This window comes from Mobula birostris, chromosome 11 (genome assembly GCF_030028105.1).
Source record: "Mobula birostris isolate sMobBir1 chromosome 11, sMobBir1.hap1, whole genome shotgun sequence".
Lineage (NCBI taxonomy): Eukaryota > Metazoa > Chordata > Chondrichthyes > Myliobatiformes > Myliobatidae > Mobula > Mobula birostris.
The window spans coordinates 17,550,144-17,569,176 of record NC_092380.1 but is presented as its reverse complement, the minus strand read 5'-3'; the positions used below and the strand labels follow the sequence as shown (position 1 = coordinate 17,569,176).

Below are 19,033 nucleotides of genomic sequence, written 5' to 3'. Positions count from 1 at the left end.
AGAAGCCATTGTGATGTGACGACACTGAAGGACAGAGCAAACACAAGGAGCTGAATGGCTGCCTCCTGTTTCCGGTGTCCAGAGCCACGGCTCTCCAGGTCGCAATGAAGGCTCAGCCACCGCAGCTGTTCAAGGAGATCAAGCAGTTCCACTTAGGCTTCATCTGCCCTTCCCATCCCTGACCGGCGCACAGATAACGCGAGGGCTGGGTAGAGAAGGCACTGTCTCTCACCCCAGAGCTGGCCCCTGGGCTACAGGAGGAACTGAAGGCCTGGCTGGTGGAAGCTGAGGTGGCCAGGGGGGAATAGAACCAAGTTCTCTGCACCATCACATGATGAGAAGGGGATGTTGCTCAATTTCAGTTTGAATTATGACTAAATCCAAACCACAAGAGGAACTCAACCAAACAGCAGGCTTCCTGCTTTGCACTCCCAGCAAAGTGAGCAGCGAAAGGCAGGAGAATGTCCCTATCCGGGAGAATCCTCATCAGTCTCCTGCTTTACTTGCCGCAAGGTAGGAATCAGCATTCGGGCCAGAGCGTCTTTTGGCGGGGGACGTTCCTGGGAAATCCGGATTTTTGGCGCCCTCAGGAGAGGAAAGGTAGAACTGTCTGCTGGGCACTTCCACGGGTGGGTGAACAAATTGTGTGTGACATTGGGGTGGGCACAGAGACACAGGACAGCTGAGCAAAGACTTAGATTCCAAGGTGGCCAGAGAGAGAGGGATGAAGATGTAAGGAGAGGGAGGTCCAGACGTTGGGAGGAAGTGGGGGGAGGTCTCTCAGCAGCTAAGGGCAAGCACACTGCCAGTGGTGAAGGAATGGGACAATTCCGCCATCTCAGAGTTACAGAGAAAGGAGGAGAATGGGAACATTATCATTTGAGGGGTTACCTAACTGACAGCTGGGGCGGGGCGATGGTGAGAGAGGGGTCCTCAGTGGAGGTTGGGTTGGTGTTTACACAGAAAAGCTGGAAAGCCTTGGGGCAGTCTGACCTAGAGCTGATAAAGGCATGCACCATCCCACACACTCGGAATGCGTTCCAGCAGATACAGGAGCGAAATTAGGCTGTTCGGCCCATCGAGTCTGCTCTGCCATTCAATTATAACTGATTTTATTAATAATTCATTATCTTCCCTCCTCCCTATAACTCTAATCCCTCTTACCGATCAAGAACCCATCAATTTCTGCCTCAAATACACCAAATGATTTGGCCTCCACGGCACTCTGTGGCAATTAGTTCCTCAGGTTCCCCACGCTCTTGGTTTTAAAAGGACATCCCTTTATTCTGAGGCTGTACCCTCCGATCCTAGTAACATCCTCTCCACGTCCAATCTATCCAGATCTTTCGGTGTCCAGTAGATACCCCCCTCCTTCGTCCTTCTGAACTCCATCAGGTACTGACCCAGGTGTATCAAGTTCGGGGTTAATATCACTGACAAATGTAGTGAAATTTGTTGGAGTTTTGCACCAGCAGTACATTGTAATACATAATTTTAAAATATCAATTACAGTAGAAATATGTTTTTAAAAAATTAAATACGTAGTGCAAAAAGAGAGCTTAGAAAGTATTCAGGCAGTGCACACGAGTTCATTGTCCATTTAGAGACCTGATGGGAGCGGAGAAGAAAAGTTCAAGGTACACGTATGTTACCATGTACAACCCTGAGATGCGTTTTATTGCATACACAGTAAATCCAAGAAACACAATCAAATCACTTAAAGACTGCACCAATAAGATGGCAAACAATTAATATGCAGAATGTACAAAAAAGAAAATAATAACAAATAAGCAGTAAGTATCGAGAATATATTGAGAAGCTGTTCCTAAAACATTGAGTACATGTCTTCGGGCTCCAATACCTCCTCCTTGATGACAACGACAAGAGGGCATGTCCTGGGGGACAGGGGTTCTTAATGATGGATGCCATCTTTTTTAAGGCATCACTTTTTGAAGATGTCCTCGATGCTGGGGAGGCCGGTGCCCATGGTGGGGCTGGCTGAGTTCGCAACTTCCTGCAGCTTTTACTGATGCTGCGCAGTCACGCCTCCAGTTAGAACGCTCCGCCTGTTACACCTGTAGAAATGTCCAAGTCTTCGGTGTCATATAAAGTCCCCTCAGACTCCCGATGAGATCGAGCCACTGTCGTGCTTTCTTTGTAACTGTGTCAATATTTTGGGCCCAAGATGGAACTTGGGAGATGTTGACACCCAGGAACTTGAAACTGGCCACCCTTTCCACATCTGATCCCTCGAACAGGACTAGTGTGGTCTTGATCTTGGCTTTATTGACATCCAGTGGAAGACTGTTGCTGTGGACCCACTCAATCAGCTGATCGACTTCACCCCTGTACGCTTTCTCATCACCATCTGAAATTCTGCCAACAATTAGAAAATTTATAAATGGCCTTTGAACTGTGCCAAACCACACAGTTGTGGCTATAGAGAGATTAGAGAAGTGGGTTGACTATGCATCCTTGAGGTGCACTGGTGTTGACGGCCAGTGAGAAGGGGATGTTATTTACGATCTGCCAGACTGTGGTCTCCCAATGAAGAAGTCAAGAGGGAGGTACAGAGGTCTAGGTTTTGGAGCTTTTTGATTAGAACCGAGGGTACGATGGTGTTGAACGCTGAGCTGTAGTCAACAACAGCAGTCTAACATAAGTATTGCTGTTGTCCAGGTGATCGAAGGCAGAGTGAGGAGCTGGTGAGACTGCATCTGCTGTAGACCTATTATGGTGATAGGCAAATTGCAGTGGGTCCAGGTTCTTGCTTAGGCAGGAGTTGAATCTGACGATGACCCACCTCTCAATGCACTTCATCGCACTTCAGGGTGATGGGCATTGAGGCATCTCACCCTGCTCTTCTTGGGCGCTGGTATGATTGTTGCACTTTTGAAGCAGGTGGGAAACTCTGGCTGCAGCAGTGAGAGACTGAAGATGTCCTTGAATACTCCTGCACGTCGGTTGGCACAGGTTTTCAGTCCCCTACCAGATACACGGCCAGGACCAGATACCTTGCACAGGTTCACCCCCTCAAAAGCTGTTCTTACGTTGGCCTCTGAGACCGCAATCACAGGGTCAGCATAAAGCTCCCATCAGCTGTTAAGCCTTTCACTCCAGGAATCATTTGTCCTCTGGACCCTCTCTGGATCCAGCACATCTTTCCTGAGATATGGGGGCTCAGGTACCACACTGCTAGAAACTGCCTAATCTGGTGCAGAGGTGGACTGCTGTAGAATGAAAAAATCTCAGACGCACATAAAAAAAAATCTCCAAAATGAAGATGTTTTCAAAAATAATACAAAAGTTTCTAAGTATTAAAAAATTACCATAAAGAGCAGTAAACAGTAATAAATTAAATCAAATGAATATTTGGTGTGACCACTCTTTGCCTTTGAAACCACGTCAATTCTCAGGTGCGCTGTCGTGCAGTTTTACATGAAAATCAGCTGGTAGGTTGTTCCAAGCATTTGGAGAACTTGCCATAGTTCTTCTGCAGACTTTGGCTGTCTCGCTTGCTTCTGTCAGTCCAGGAAACCTCAGACAGCCTCGACGATGTTGAGATCAGGGCTCTGCCGAGACCATACTATCTGAAAACATACACAAAATCTATGGCACTGTACGTCACACACAGTTCACGGGCACAGAAGTCACCCTTATCCTGGGGCCCAATTTAAGTCGAGCCCATGGAAGGACGAGAGATGACAGGTACCCTGCGGGTGGGAGGGGGTTGGATTTGGTGTCTCTCCCTGCCCCATTGTACCTGAGCAGGGTTCAATGGAAGTCATTCCCCACCCCTTAGCTGGTGCTGGGGAAGGAAACCTGACCCCAGATTAGGGAGCAAACATGGCTCTACGACCTTTGACCTGCTGGAAAATGAAATGGTTTAGGGCAGATGGAAGATTGATGGTCAACGTTGACTTGGTGGGCCAAAGGGCCTACATTCTCTATCCCTCTCTGACTCTATGAGATGGTCTTAGTTGGGATATTCCCTCAAGTTAGCCACAAGTTGGGACAATATTTTTCAGATTTATGAAACACTGGTAAAACATACATATACTGTAATGTTAAAGGACTTGGGTGCTGGGGTGAAGGTATGTCTCTGCCAAAGGGGGTGTGAGGTGCTCCTTCCCGCCGCTAGCCTGCAGGTCACCCTTGGGCAAAGTGTAGCACCTGCTTAGCCCCCAATCGGGGTCACGTGAAGCCGTGGGAGCAGGTGGTGCATATCACAAGTCCTAGTTATGAAACCACTGATGCCAGGCAGACAATCTCTGAAGAGTTTTGATAGTGGCAGGGGTCACCTGTCTGGTAAAGACACTGGCCAGATAAAGGCAATGGCAAACCACTTCTGTAGGAAAAAAACTGCCAAGGACAATCATGGTCAAGACCATGCTTGCCCACAGCACATGATGATGTCATACGACTTGTCCACATCATACAACACAGCACATAATGATGATGTCATACCACACGGCACATAGTGATGATGATAACTGTAAAGGGCAGGACCCTGAAGAACATTGATGAACAGAGGGATCTTGAGGTAGAAGTGAACATTGTGGTAGAGAAGCAATACACACAAAATGCTGGAGGAACTCAGCAAGTCAGGTAGCATCCATGAAAATGAATAAACAGTCGACATTTCGAGCTGAGACCCTTCTTCAGGCTGCATAACACTTTGCTTAGACCATAAGATATAGGTGTAGAATCAGGCCATTTGGCCCATTGAGTCTGCGCTGTTATCTCATCTTGGCTGATCCATTTTTCCTCTCAGCCCCAATCTCCTCCGTTCTCTCCGTATCCCTTCACGCCCTGACCATCAAGAACCTATCAACCACTGCCTTAAATATACATAAAGATTTGACCTCCACAACCGCCCGTGGCAAAGAATTCCACAGATTCACCACTCTCTGGCTAAAGATTTTGCTCCTTGTCTCCATGCTAAAAGGACATCCCTCCATTCTGAGGTTGTCCTCTGGCCTTAGGCCCTCCCACCATAGGAAACATCCTCTCCACATCCACTCTGTCAAGGGCTTTCAGCGTTCGATAGGTTCAGGCCACACCTGGATTACTGCCTACAATTCTGGTCACTGCATTACAGGAGGGAGGTGGAGTATTTGGAGAGGGTGCAGCAGGGCTTCTCTTGGACGCTGTCTGAATTGAGAATGTTAGCAAAACGGAGAGATCAGCCATCCCTGGCTTGCCTTTCTCCAGAGTGCAGGAGGCTGAGGGGTCGACCTGATAGAAGTTTGCACAATTACGAGAGGCGTAGGTACAGTAGACGAGGGGCACTCAAACTTTTTTATGCCTTGGACCAATGCCATTAAGCAAGGGATCCAAATACCCCAGGTCGGGAACCCCTGGGGTAGACAGTCAGAGTCTTCTTTATCGTAAGGTACTGATATCAAATAATAGAGGGCTTAGCTTTGAGCTGGGAGTGGGGGGGGGGGTTGTTAAAGTTCTGCTTTACACAGAGTGGGAGGTGCATGGAACGCACACATGGGTGGTCGTGGAACCCATGTAATGGTGATGTTTAAGACATATTTAGGCAGGCACACAGACAGGCTGGGAGTAGAGGGACATGGACTGTTGTCCCAACTCTCTAAATTTTCCTGACTCTCCCAGACTCTCTGTCTCTCCCCATCTCTCCCTGACTCTCTCTGTCTCTCCCCATCTCTCCCCGACTCTCCCCATCTCTTCTCATCTCTCCCCATCTCTCCCTGACTCTCCCCATCTCTCTCCATCTCTCCCTGACTCTCTCTGTCTCTCCCATCTCTCCTGACTCTCCGCGTCTCTCCCTGACTCTCCCCATCTCTCCCTGACTCTCCGTCTCTCCCCGTCTCTCCCCGTCTCACCCCATCTCTCCCCGTCTCTCCCCATCTCTCCCCATCTCTCCCCATCTCTCCCTGACTCTCCCCGTCTCTCCCCATCTCTCCCCATTCTCCCTGTCTCTCCCTGACTCTCTCTGTCTCTTCCCATCTCTCCCCATCTCTCCCTGTCTCTCCCTGACTCTCTCTGACTCTCCCCATCTCTCCCTGACTCTCTCTGTCTCTCCCCGTCTCTTCCTGTCTCTTCCTGACTCTCCCCATCTCTCTCTGTCTCTCCCCATCTCTCCCCATCTCTCCCCAACTCTCCCCATCTCTCCCCATCTCTCCCCATCTCTCCCTGTCTCTCCCTGACTCTCTCTGTCTCTCCCCATCTCTCCCTGTCTCTCCCCATCTCTCCCCGCCTCTCCCCATCTCTCCCCATCTCTCCCGACTGCCCCGACTCTCTCCGTCTCTCCCCTTCTCTCTCTGATTCTCCCCATCTCTCTCTGACTCTCCCCATCTCTCCCTGACTCTCTCTGTCTCTCCCTGTCTCTTCCTGTCTCTCCCTGACTCTCCCCATCTCTCTCTGTCTCTCCTGACTCTCTCTGTCTCTCCTCATCTCTCCCTGACTCTCTCTGTCTCTCCCCATCTCTCTCGACTCTCCCCGACTCTCCCCATCTCTCCCCATCTCTCCTGACTCTCCCATCTCTCCGCGTCTCTCCCCATCTCTCCCTGACTCTCCCCGTCTCTCCCCATCTCTCCCTGACTCTCCCCGTCTCTCCCCATCTCTCCCCATCTCTCCCTGACTCTCCCCGACTCTCCCTGACTCTCTCTATCTCTCCTCATCTCTCTCTGACTCTCCCCATCTCTCCCCGTCTCTCCCCATCTCTCCCTGACTCTCCCCGTCTCTCCCCATCTCTCCCTGACTCTCCCCGTCTCTCCCCATCTCTCCCCGTCTCTCCCTGACTCTCCCCAACTCTCCCTGTCTCTCCCCATCTCTCCCTGACTCTCCCTGTCTCTTCCCATCTCTCCCTGTCTCTCCCCATCTCTCCCTGACTCTCCCCATCTCTCCCCATCTCTCCCCATCTCTCCCGACTCTCCCCATCTCTCCTCATCTCTCCCCATCTCTCCCTGACTCTCCCTGACTCTCCCTGTCTCTCCCCATCTCTCCCCGTCTCTCCCTGACTCTCCCCAACTCTCCTTGACTCTATCTGACTCTCCCCATCTCTCCCTGACTCTCCCCAACTCTCCCTGACTCTGTCTGACTCTCCCATCTCTCCCTGTCTCTCCCCATCTCTCCCCGTCTTTCCCCATTTCTCCCGACTCTCCCTGACTCTCTCTGTCTCTCCTCATCTCTCTCTGACTCTCCCCATCTCTCCCTGACTCTCTCTGTCTCTCCTCATCTCTTCCTGTCTCTCCCTGACTCTCCCCATCTCTCTCTCTCTCTCCCAACTCTCCCCATCTCTCCCCATCTCTCCCGACTCTCCCCGTCTCTCCCCATCTCTCTCGACTCTCCCCATCTCTCACCATCTCTCCCCAACTCTCCCCATCTCTCTCCATCTCTCCCCATCTCTCCTGACTCTCCCCGACTCTCCCCGTCTCTCCCCATCTCTCCCTGACTCTCCCCAACTCTCCCTGACTCTGTCTGACTCTCCCATCTCTCCCTGTCTCTCCCCATTTCTCCCAACTCTCCCTGACTCTCTCTGTCTCTCCCCATCTCTCTCTGACTCTCCCCATCTCTCCCTGACTCTCTCTGTCTCTCCTCATCTCTTCCTGTCTCTTCCTGACTCTCCCCATCTCTCTCTGTCTCTCCCCATCTCTCCCCATCTCTCCCCATCTCTCCCTGACTCTCTCTCTCTCCCAACTCTCCCCGTCTCTCCCCCTCTCCCGACTCTCCCCATCTCTCCCCGTCTCTCCCCAACTCTCCCCATCTCTCCCGACTCTCCCCGACTCTCCCCGTCTCTCCCCATCTCTCCCTGACTCTCCCTGTCTCTCCCCATCTCTCCCTGACTCTCCCTGACTCTCCCCAACTCTCCCTGACTCTATCTGACTCTCTCCATCTCTCCCTGACTCTCCCCAACTCTCCCTGACTCTGTCTGACTCTCCCATCTCTCCCTGTCTCTCCCCATCTCTCCCCGTCTCTCCCCATTTCTCCCGACTCTCCCTGACTCTCTCTGTCTCTCCCCATCTCTCTCTGACTCTCCCCATCTCTCCCTGACTCTCTCCGTCTCTCCTCATCTCTTCCTGTCTCTCCCTGACTCTCCCCATCTCTCTCTCTCTCTCTCCCGACTCTCCCCATCTCTCCCCATCTCTCCCGACTCTCCCCGTCTCTCCCCATCTCTCTCGACTCTCCCCATCTCTCACCGTCTCTCCCCAAATCTCCCCATCTCTCCCCATCTCTCCCCATCTCTCCCGACTCTCCCCGACTCTCCCCGTCTCTCCCCATCTCTCCCTGACTCTCCCCAACTCTCCCTGACTCTGTCTGACTCTCCCATCTCTCCCTGTCTCTCCCCATCTCTCCCTGTCTCTCCCCATTTCTCCCAACTCTCCCTGACTCTCTCTGTCTCTCCCCATCTCTCTCTGACTCTCCCCATCTCTCCCTGACTCTCTCTGTCTCTCCTCATCTCTTCCTGTCTCTCCCTGACTCTCCCCATCTCTCTCTCTCTCTCTCCCGACTCTCCCCATCTCTCCCCATCTCTCCCGACTCTCCCCGTCTCTCCCCATCTCTCTCGACTCTCCCCATCTCTCACCGTCTCTCCCCAAATCTCCCCATCTCTCCCCATCTCTCCCCATCTCTCCCGACTCTCCCCGACTCTCCCCGTCTCTCCCCATCTCTCCCTGACTCTCCCCAACTCTCCCTGACTCTGTCTGACTCTCCCATCTCTCCCTGTCTCTCCCCATCTCTCCCTCCATTTCTCCCAACTCTCCCTGACTCTCTCTGTCTCTCCCCATCTCTCTCTGACTCTCCCCATCTCTCCCTGACTCTCTCTGTCTCTCCTCATCTCTTCCTGTCTCTTCCTGACTCTCCCCATCTCTCTCTGTCTCTCCCCATCTCTCCCTGACTCTCTCTGTCTCTCCCCATCTCTCCCCATCTCTCCCTGACTCTCTCTCTCTCCGAACTCTCCCCGTCTCTCCCCCTCTCCCGACTCTCCCCGTCTCTCCCCATCTCTCCCCGTCTCTCCCCATCTCTCCCGACTCTCCCTGACTCTCCCCGTCTCTCCCCATCTCTCCCTGACTCTCCCTGTCTCTCCCCATCTCTCTCTGACTCTCCCTGTCTCTCCCTGACTCTCCCCATCTCTCCCCAACTCTCCCTGACTCTCTCTGTCTCTCCTCATCTCTCTCTGACTCTCCCCATCTCTCCCGACTCTCCCCATCTCTCCCCATCTCTCCCTGACTCTCCCCAACTCTCCCTGACTCTGTCTGACTCTCCCCATCTCTCCCTGACTCTCCCCATTTCTCCCCATCTCTCCCTGACTCTCCTTGTCTCTCCCCATCTCTCCCCGTCTCTCCCTGACTCTATCTGACTCTCCCCATCTCTCCCTGACTCTCCCTATCTCTCCCCATCTCTCCCCGTCTCTCCCTGACTCTCCCCAACTCTCCCTGACTCTATCTGACTCTCCCTATCTCTCCCTGACTCTCCCTGTCTCTTCCTGACTCTTTCTGACTCTCCCCGACTTTCTGATTCTCCCCGACTCTCTCCAACTGTCTCTGACTTCCCCACCCCGCCCAACCCTCGACTCTCTCTGACTCTATGTTTGGACGTTACAGGTCAGACACAACTGACTTGCAAAATCAACCAGAAACAGCTGATCACTGTCGCAGTGGTGAATGAAGAAGTGAGCTTCCAGTATGAGTATAAATGTGAAAGCACCAACAAATCAGCACCCCTGAGAAAGGCCATCTCTGTCATCATGCTGCTCTACAAGGATACGCCCTCCAACATTCTGCAAAGTTCCATGGACTCTGTTCCTCCGAAAGCAATTAAGGAATGGAATCTGACTGTGAAGGGCACAAACTACGGTGGGATGTATTACTGTGCCATGAAAATCCAGTCCACACTCTTCAATGGGGCAGGGACCTTATTATACGTGGTGGGTAAGTACTGGCCCTTGGGCAGAGGGAAGCAATGAAGAAATGGACCATGTGTTTAATGAATTCCCAAGAAGTGGCAGTGGTAGAAATGAACTGAAAAGCATAGAAATTACAGAGGTTGCAAAAGCTGTCAAGGATGGGGGATTGTAATTATCACCATGTAAACCAGATTAGTAATAGTGTTACATACAGAGAGAGTGAAGAGCTTCTAAAATGTGTCTAGGATGGTTTCCTGGAACAGTATGTTTCTGATCCAACAAAGAAGCAGGCATTGACAAAAAACACAAGGAACCACAGGTGAAGAAATCTGGAGCAACACAAAAGGAGCTAGAGGAACTCAGTGGACCGGGCAGCATCTGTGGAGGGAAATGGACTGTTAATGTTTTGGCTCCAGGCCATCCTGGTTCTGGGGAGGGAGATTCTTCAAGGGGAGCACTTAGGCAAGAGTGATCATAAAAAAAAGTAAAAATAATTAAAGGCCAGTTTCAATTGGAGTAGTCCTAGAGCCTAGTATAACTGAGACCAAAGGTTGACAGGTCAAACTGTAACAGAACAAGGATGCTGTTTAAGGAAGAGGTGTTTCCGGTACAGTCGGAACACATTCCCTTGAGTGGCAAAGGAAGGACAAGCAAGCCCGGGCTCCCTAGATGATGAAAGAGATGACGAGGAAAATAAAACATCTAACGAGTGCTTACAACATGAGTAGGGTTGCAAGTACTCATGAGAACCAGGCTGACTGTTGAGGAAGGATATTCTTGCTATTGAGGGAGTGCAGAGTAGGTTCACAAGGTTAATTCCCGGGATGGCGGAACTGTCATATGTCGAAAGATTGGAGCGACTGGGCTTGTATACTCTGGAATTTAGAAGGTTGAGAGGGGATTTTATTGAAACATATAAGGTTATTAAGGGATTGGACGCGCTGCAGGCAGGAAGCATGTTCCCGCTGATGGGTGAGTCCAGAACCAGAGGCCACAGTTTAAGAATAAGGGGTAGGCCATTTAGAACGGAGCCGAGGAAAAACTTTTTCACCCAGAGAGTGGTAGATATATGGAATGCTCTGCCCCAGAAGGCTGTGGAGGCCAAGTCTCTGGATGCTTTCAAGAAAGAGCTGGATAGAGCTCTTAAAGATAGCAGAATCAGAGGTTACGGGGATAAGGCAGGAACTGGATACTGATTGTGGATGATCAGCCATGATCACAGTGAATGGCGGTGCTGGCTTGAAGGGCCAAATGGCCTACTCCTGCACCTATTGTCTATTGTCTAAGACAATCCAAGGGACATGAAGACTGAAACAAGAGGGATTAGAGGAGGAATTGAGAAAAGATCAGCAGCCAAAAGAAATGAGAATCTATGTGTTCTATTTGCATTTAACTAGAAAGGGATAGAATATGGAGAAGGGGGGGGCCATTAAATAGAGATTTGTAGGTGGATGTCAAGGACAGCATTAAATGAGTACTTCACCAGGGCGGAGATTGCTACCATACTAGTGGTGATGAAGGAGTGTCACGTGACCAGCAACAATGAATATAGAATTGAGTCAGGTTTTAAAAACAAACAAACATTTATTAAACTCTGCTGAGCAATAGCGAAAAGTATTCAAACGACTAACTTAACCAGAAGTTATCTGCTATACGGCAACTCTGGAACAGTTCTTAAAATGGTAAATTTGAACACAGTCTTAAAATGTTAATTCAAAAGTCCAAGTGATTTACACAGTCAATAAGGAGAGACTTCTCTGGGAACGGATTTCTTCGAAGACGTGACGTTACTGCTGATTCTGTCCAAAGGATTCACAACGAAGGGAAAAAAACGGCTTAAAGGAACTGACCCTTTCCTGGCAAATGAACACTGCACAAACCTTCCTGATCTTACAGGAGTTATCTCAGATGTAGGTCACTATTTCTGAATGAGACTCGATAAGGTCGATCCTTTATGAAACCACCAATTGACACCAACTTTACTCAATCCTTCAGGTTCCTGTACTGTAGTAAGTTCTTCACTCTCCAATACTAGATTTACAATAGAAAGTTAAACTGCACTTTAAAATGAACTGCATCACGAGATGAATATGCAGCATGACGGAGTAACTGACGAATTAAACAATGAATCAACTGCATAACAACAGAGGTTTCCAGTTAAGTACCTGTTGGGAATATGTCACCACATGACCTCACACTGGCGGGAAAATTACATCACCCCACCATCACAAGACCATCACATCATGCTCACAAGATACTCAATTACATCATGGCCATAAGACAGTCACAAGATACCCACGAGGTATGTAACAGGAGATAGGTGAGACACTGGGTATGCTAAATATTGGTGGCATAAAGGAATTAGAAAGATTGGCTAAATTTAAAGCAGGTGAATCGGCAGGACCGTGGGGGAGGTATCCTGCGCTTCTAAGGGAAGTGTACTGGCCATAGTCTTTCAGTGCTCATCAGTAATGGAAATAGTGTCAGAGAATTGAAGTAGCTGGAATGTTGCTCGTTATTCAAAAAAGAGTAAAGATTTGTTCAGTAGTCAGTAAACTGCAGATGCTTCATAGTGGACCAACACAACAAGTGCTAGGGGAAGACCACAAGATATAGGAGCAGAATTAGGCTATTCGGCCAGCTGAGTCTGGTCCACCATTCCGTCATGGCTGATTTATTAGCCCTCTCAACCCCATTCACCTGTCTTCTCCCCATAATTATTTCATAATTTACTGGCATAATTTACATATTACTATTTAACTATTTATAGTTCTATTACTATTTATTATTTATGGTGCAACTGTAACGAAAACCAATTTCCCCCGGGATCAATAAAGTATGACTATGACTATGACTATGTAACTTTTTACTCACCAAGAACCTACCAAACTCCACTTTAAATATAACCAATGACTTGGCTTCCACAGCCATCTATGGCAATGAATTCCACAGATTGCTAAAGAAATTCCTCTTCATCTCTGTTCTAAAGGGATATCCTTCTATTTTGAGGCTGTGTGCTCTGGTCCTAAACACGCCCACTATAGGAAACATCCTCTCCACGCCCATTCTATCTAAGCCTTTCAATATTCAATCGGTCTCCTCCTTATTCTTCTAAACTCCAGCGAGTACATGCCCAGAGCCATCAATTACTCCTCATACGTTAACCCTTTCATTCCCTGGATCACTCTTGTGAACCTCCTCTGAACCCTCCCCAAAGGCAGCACACCCATCTCTGGTGGAACTCAGTGGGTCAGGCAGCATCTGTGGAGGGAAATGGACGGTCAATGTTTTGAGTTGGGACCCTTCATCTAGGCGGGTAGGATTGATAGTCACATGGTTGAAAATGGATACTGAAGTAAGACAGCATAGATTTGTTGAGGAGGAATTGCCTGACCCGCTTGGTAGGAGTTTTTTGATGAGGTGACGGACTGAGCTGTTGCAGTTAATGCAATGGACATACATGGACTTGCAGAGGGCACTCGAAGGATGCCACATTAATGGCTTCTCAGCCGTGTTGAAACACGTGGCAAAAAGAGGCACTGGTGGCATAGAAAGGAAGCTGGGCAAGGTGTGCCACAGACAGTGGTGATGAAGACTCCACTTTGAACCATGTATTGTGATAACCTAGATGAAGGCACTCAAGATAGAATTTGCTGATCTTATAAAGGTAGGAGTGAAGGGGATATACATAGGGGGATATAGATGGGTTAAGTAAGTGGGCAAATATAATATGGGATAATTCAAATTATCATTTTTGACAGGAATAATAAAACAAATATATATTATCCAAATGGTGAGAGATTTCAGAGCTCAGAGAGAGAGAGAGAGAGTATTCTAGGAATACTGGTGCATGGAAGGTGCTGGCGTGGAGGGCTAGGAATGACATGAAGGAAATCTGGAAGTTGAACCTGACCTAGAGAGCTTAAAAAGAGGATTTTCATAGCAGTCATAGAGTCCATTCTCACATACGGATGCGAGACATGGACACTCACCAGGACGATGTGAAAGTCTGTAGATGGTTGCTATACACGAATGCTCCGGATGGCTCTTGACGTGAGTTGGCAACAGCACATGACGAACATTGAGCTCTATAACAACCTACCGATGCTCACCACTAAAATCGAGGCGAGAAGACTGCAACTAGCGGGGCACTGTCTACGCCACCCCGAGCTACCTGCCAGCCTAGTCATCATATGGGAGCCTAAGCACGGGAGGATGAACCCTGGGCGCCCTCCCAAGACTATGGTCAACACGCTCCTAGAAGACAGCGGCGCAGCTAATGTAGATGAACCGAACACACTGATGAGGGAGAGGGAGAAGTGGAGGGTCCGTCATCGTGCCCAATGCCGGCCCCCTAGGCCTGAATCAACGTAGTAGTACTGGTGCACAAGTCACAAAAGGCTGGTACACAGGTACAGCAAAAATCAGGAAAGTTACTGAACATTCTCCTTTACTGTTAGGGTAACTGAATACTTGAGTAAGAAAGGATGCAGATGCTGGAAACTGCAGCAACAAACAAACTGCTGGAGGAACTGGTGAACGCAGCAGGCCAGGCAGCATCTCTAGGAAGAGGTACAGTCGACGTTTCAGGCTGAGATCTAGTAAGAGATTTGAAAGTGGGAGGGGGAGGGGGAGATCCAAAATGATAGGAGAAGACAGGAGGGGGAGGAATGGAGCCAAGAGCTGGACAGGTGATTGGCAAAAGGGATATGAGAGGATCATGGGACAGGAGGCCCAGGGAGAAGGAAAAAGCGGGGGGAACCCAGAGGATGGGCAAGGGGTATAGTGAGAGGAACAGAGGGAGAAAAAGGAGAGAGAGAGAAAGAATGTGTGTATATAAATAAATAACGGATGGGGTACGAGGGGGAGGTGGGGCATTAGTGGAAGTTAGAGAAGTCAATGTTCATGCCATCAGGTTGGAGGCTACCCAGACAGAATATAAGGTGTTGTTCGTCCAGCCTGAGTGTGGTTTCATCTTTACAGTACAGGAGGCCGTGGATAGATATCAGAATGGGGCCGTGTCCTGATGAAGGGTCTCGGCCCGAAACATCGACTGTACCTCTTCCTAGAGATGCTGCCTGGCCTGTTGCGTTCACCAGCAACTTTGATGTGTGTTGCTTGAATTTCCAGCATCTGCAGAGTTCCTGGTGTTTGCTGGAGGAACTGTTCAGCGGGTTGAGCAGCATCTGTGGGGGGGTGGGAGGGTAGGAATTGTCAACGTTCCACAAGGAAACCCTACGAAGGGATTAAGAGTGGAGGCATGAGATGGCCCGCGTGCAGTGGAGAAGTGGGGGGGAGGGGTGATTGGCGGACTGAGGAGGAGGAAAAGATGAAGGGCAGGTTGTACCAGGTGAGGAGAGGAGGGGGTGGAGTTGGACGATAGTAGCAGGTGGATTATTATGTAAATAGCAGAGGTAGTGAGGTTATGTTTCAGTTACACCAGCAAGAGCACGTCTGCAGTACTGTGCGCTGCATTGCTCTCCTCACTGAAGAATGAAGTTAATGTTTTGGAAACAGTCGAATGTTTACTGGACTGTGATGTGGAAGGGATGGATCATCTTATGAGAAAACACTAACCAGGCTGTCATTGTACTTTTTAGTGTTTTACAGTAGAGAGGACCTGGCAGAATTATTTCAGAGCGCGAGAGATCTTGTTGGGCAGATGTGCAGCGGGTGTTTCTTCATAAGGTAGAATCTTGACTGGGCGTCGCTATTTAACGCTAAAGGGTGACCCGCTTAAGGCAGGAATGGTGTGATTTTGTTTTCTTGGTACCTTTCATTGTTGCCACATTTCTTTTAACACTGGTTGAAGCCACGTTTGAATATTTTTACAATACAGGTAGAAGAATTATTGTTCAGCAAAGGGGTGATGGTTTACTATGGGACCAGAATAGCAGAGCTTGAGGGGCCGAGGGGCCTACTTTGTGCATTGATACGTTTGCGATTGGCTGGAACTCACCTTGAGTTCGGAGAGGCCTGGGTCACGCGGAGCCCGTTGCCATGGAGAGGAAGAGTCGCTGGTTAGCCACGAGGGAAGGTATGGCTCAGTTGGGATTAACTGTGACGGAGGAATCAGCCATCCTGTGGAGAGACACAGGCTGACGCTTTAGTCAGGGGAAAGCCAGCCTGCTTTGTTAGGGAGAGATTGTGTTTAACTGCTGAGTTTCTGAAGTTGATAGTTGGATGAGATCTACATGGGCCTTGACAAAGCTTCACACAGCTCGGATTTTAGTGCACTCCCACCAGGGAATGTGTGGCACAGTCCATACAAAATAGAATGATACAACACAGTGTGGGACCTTCAGCCCCCAATATTTCACTAAGCTGTATAATCCTATTCCACAATCAAACTACACACCCCATGACCCTCCATGCTCCTGTCTAAGAGTCGCCTACTGTATCAGCCTTCACCACAATCCCTGGCGGTGTGTTCCTGCTGGCACCTACCACTCTCTGTGCCTTAAACAAAAATGTCCTACCTCTGATATTCCCCCCTGTACTTTCCTCCATTCACTGACATTGGCCATTGCTGCCCTGGGATAAAAGGTGCTGGCTGGCCACTCTGTTCACCCCGCCTCTCATGATCTTACACCCCTCTAACAAGTCGCCTCCCTGCACTGCCACTAACCTACGAGTTCGATCTTCCAAAGTGCATCACTTCATGGTATTTGTCCATTTGGTAAAGCAGGCACAGCAAGTAAGAAATAAAGCAGGAATGCTGGAAGAACCCGTCAGGTCTGGCAGCGGCTGTGGAGAGAGGAATAGCTAACGGCCAACCTGGAACATCAACGCTGTCTCTTTTCGCAGACGCTGCCTGACCTGCCGGGTGTTTCCACCACTTCGTTTTTATTTCAGATTGTCAGCGTCTGCAGTGTTTTGCTTTATAATTGCAGCAAGCGTGCAGCCTCAGCATCAGACGTCGAAGTATACAGTAATGGGGATCTCCACAGCCCTGGCGGTCTACAGTGTGTCCGTCACAGTGATCGTGCTCGTCAAAGGGAAGGTCAGTAGGATTGTGGGGTGGTGATACCACCCACAGCTGATATCTGCACTCTGATATAGAGCTCTTTCAACTTTTTCTCATAAAATTTGGTCTCTAATCCAGGCAGCATCCTGGTAAATTTCCTCTGGCCCTTCTTTAAAGCTTTCACATCCTTTTTATAAAGAGGCAAGCAGCAATGAACACAATACTCCTGTGGTCTAACCAGAGATAAAACATTACCTCATGGTTCTGGAACTCAATTCCCTGACTAATGAAGGCCAACACCCAATATGCCTTCCTAAACAACCTATCAACTCGAGGAGTAACTTGGAGGGATCTATGCACTTGGACCCCGATGATGGAGGGGGATAGGGGAAGCCCAGTGATGGAGGAGGTAGAGGTGACCCGGGGGTGGAGAGACCAGTGATGGGAGAGATAGGGAGGACCAATGATAGATTATGAAGACACGTAGTCCTCTTTTATTGTCATTTAGTAATGCATGCATTAAGAAATGATACATTATTTCCTCCGGTGTGATATCACAAAACACAGGACAGACCAACACTGAAAAAACTGACAAAACCACATAATTATAACATATACTTACAAACAGTGTAACAATACCATAACTTGATGAAGAAGTCCGTGAGCACAGTAAAGTTCAAAGTCTCTCAAGTGTCCCACATCTCACGCAGACGGGAGAAGGAAGAAAAACTCTCCCTGCCATACCCGACCACAGTCCGACTCTGAGTCATCCGAAAATTTCGAGCTCTGATCAGCTCTCCGACACCGAGTACTAAGCGCCATCTCTGTCCGAGCCATTCAACCTCCTTCTCGGTCGCCAAAATCAGGCAAGGCCATGGATTTTGAGGCCTACCCTCCGAAAGATTCCCAAACACGCAGTAATGACAGCAGCGAATGGGCATTTCAGAAATTTCTCCAGGTGTTCCTCTGTGCTTTCATGTCCATCTCCATCAAATCAGAATTGTCCACGGCCCCTATTTAACAGACACGATATCATTTTTCACCCGAAGATGGCGCACTGGAGGGGATGGAGGGAGCAGAGATGGAGGAGGTAGGGGGCCCAGTGATGGGGGAGGAAGGGGGGACCAGAGATGGGGGAGGAAGGGGGGACCAGAGATGGAGGAGGTAGGGGGCCCAGTGATGGGGGAGGAAGGGGGTACCAGTGATGGGGGAGGAAGGGGGGACCAGAGATGGGGGAGGTAGAGGTGGCCTGGTGATGGAGGGACCAGTGATGGGGAGGCAGGGGAACCAGTGATGGAGGGGATGGAGGGAGCAGAGACGGAGGAGGTAGGGGGCCCAGTGATGCGGGAGGAAGGGCAGGTACCAGTGCTGGGGGAGGAAGGGGGTACCAGTGATGGGGGAGGAAGGGGGGTACCAGTGATGGGGGAGGTAGAGGAACCAGTGATGGAGGGGATGGAGGGACCAGTGATGGGGAGGCAGGGGAACCAGTGATGGAGGGGATGGAGGGACCAGTGATGGGGGACGTAGGGGAACCAGTGATGGAGGGGATGGAGGGACCAGAGATGGAGGAGGTAGGGAAGCCCAGTGAGAGAGGATGGACGGCCCAGTGATGACGGAGGAGGTAGAGGTGGTCCAGTGATGGAGGGGGTGGAGGGCCCAGGATAGAGGAGGTAGGGAAGCCCAGTGAGAGAGGATGGAGGAGCTGGTGTCCCAGTGGCTGAGTTAGAAGAGATAGAGTAATGGAGGGGCCCAGTGACAGAGGGTGGAGGTAGTCCACTGATGGAGGACTGGCCCACAACCACAACCCCCGTCCCGTGGACAGACTCCAAACATCGCCGTGTTTTCCCATTGGTACCCATTGCTCGGATTTCTCAGGGCTCTGTGGAGCCACAATCAGCCCATCGCTGTCTTGACATCGGGGACCGTGACTCGCACCTCAGCCCTGGAGCTCGACTCTCCGCGACACACGTTGGCCCAGGAGGTCCCAGTGAAATCCAGTCCGGGCAGCGGTGATCGAGTAAAGAGTGAGTGGGTGCCTTACGTTAGCGTGTCAGCGGTGCAGTGCCGAGTGTAACAGTGCAGAGCAGAACTCCAGTACTCCGCTGGGAGCTGTCCGTTCCCCATCCCGTCTCTCAGCTGCCTTGTGATGTCTCCCAGAGTGAAGGGAATTGGCTGAAGACGGGCTCCAG

General features: G+C 50.0%; 1 protein-coding gene across 1 annotated transcript in view; it reads left to right on the top strand.

Annotated features, from left to right (window-relative positions):
• The first annotated feature begins 398 nt into the window (after positions 1-398).
• Positions 399-19,033, top strand: part of LOC140205422 (uncharacterized) — a 38,113-nt gene continuing 19,478 nt past the window's right edge. The window contains exons 1-3 of the mRNA XM_072273021.1: positions 399-513; positions 9,576-9,902; positions 16,771-16,880. Coding sequence (XP_072129122.1) covers positions 462-513; positions 9,576-9,902; positions 16,771-16,880 — 489 coding nt within the window. The 5' untranslated portion in view covers positions 399-461. The remainder of the gene's footprint in view (positions 514-9,575; positions 9,903-16,770; positions 16,881-19,033) is intronic.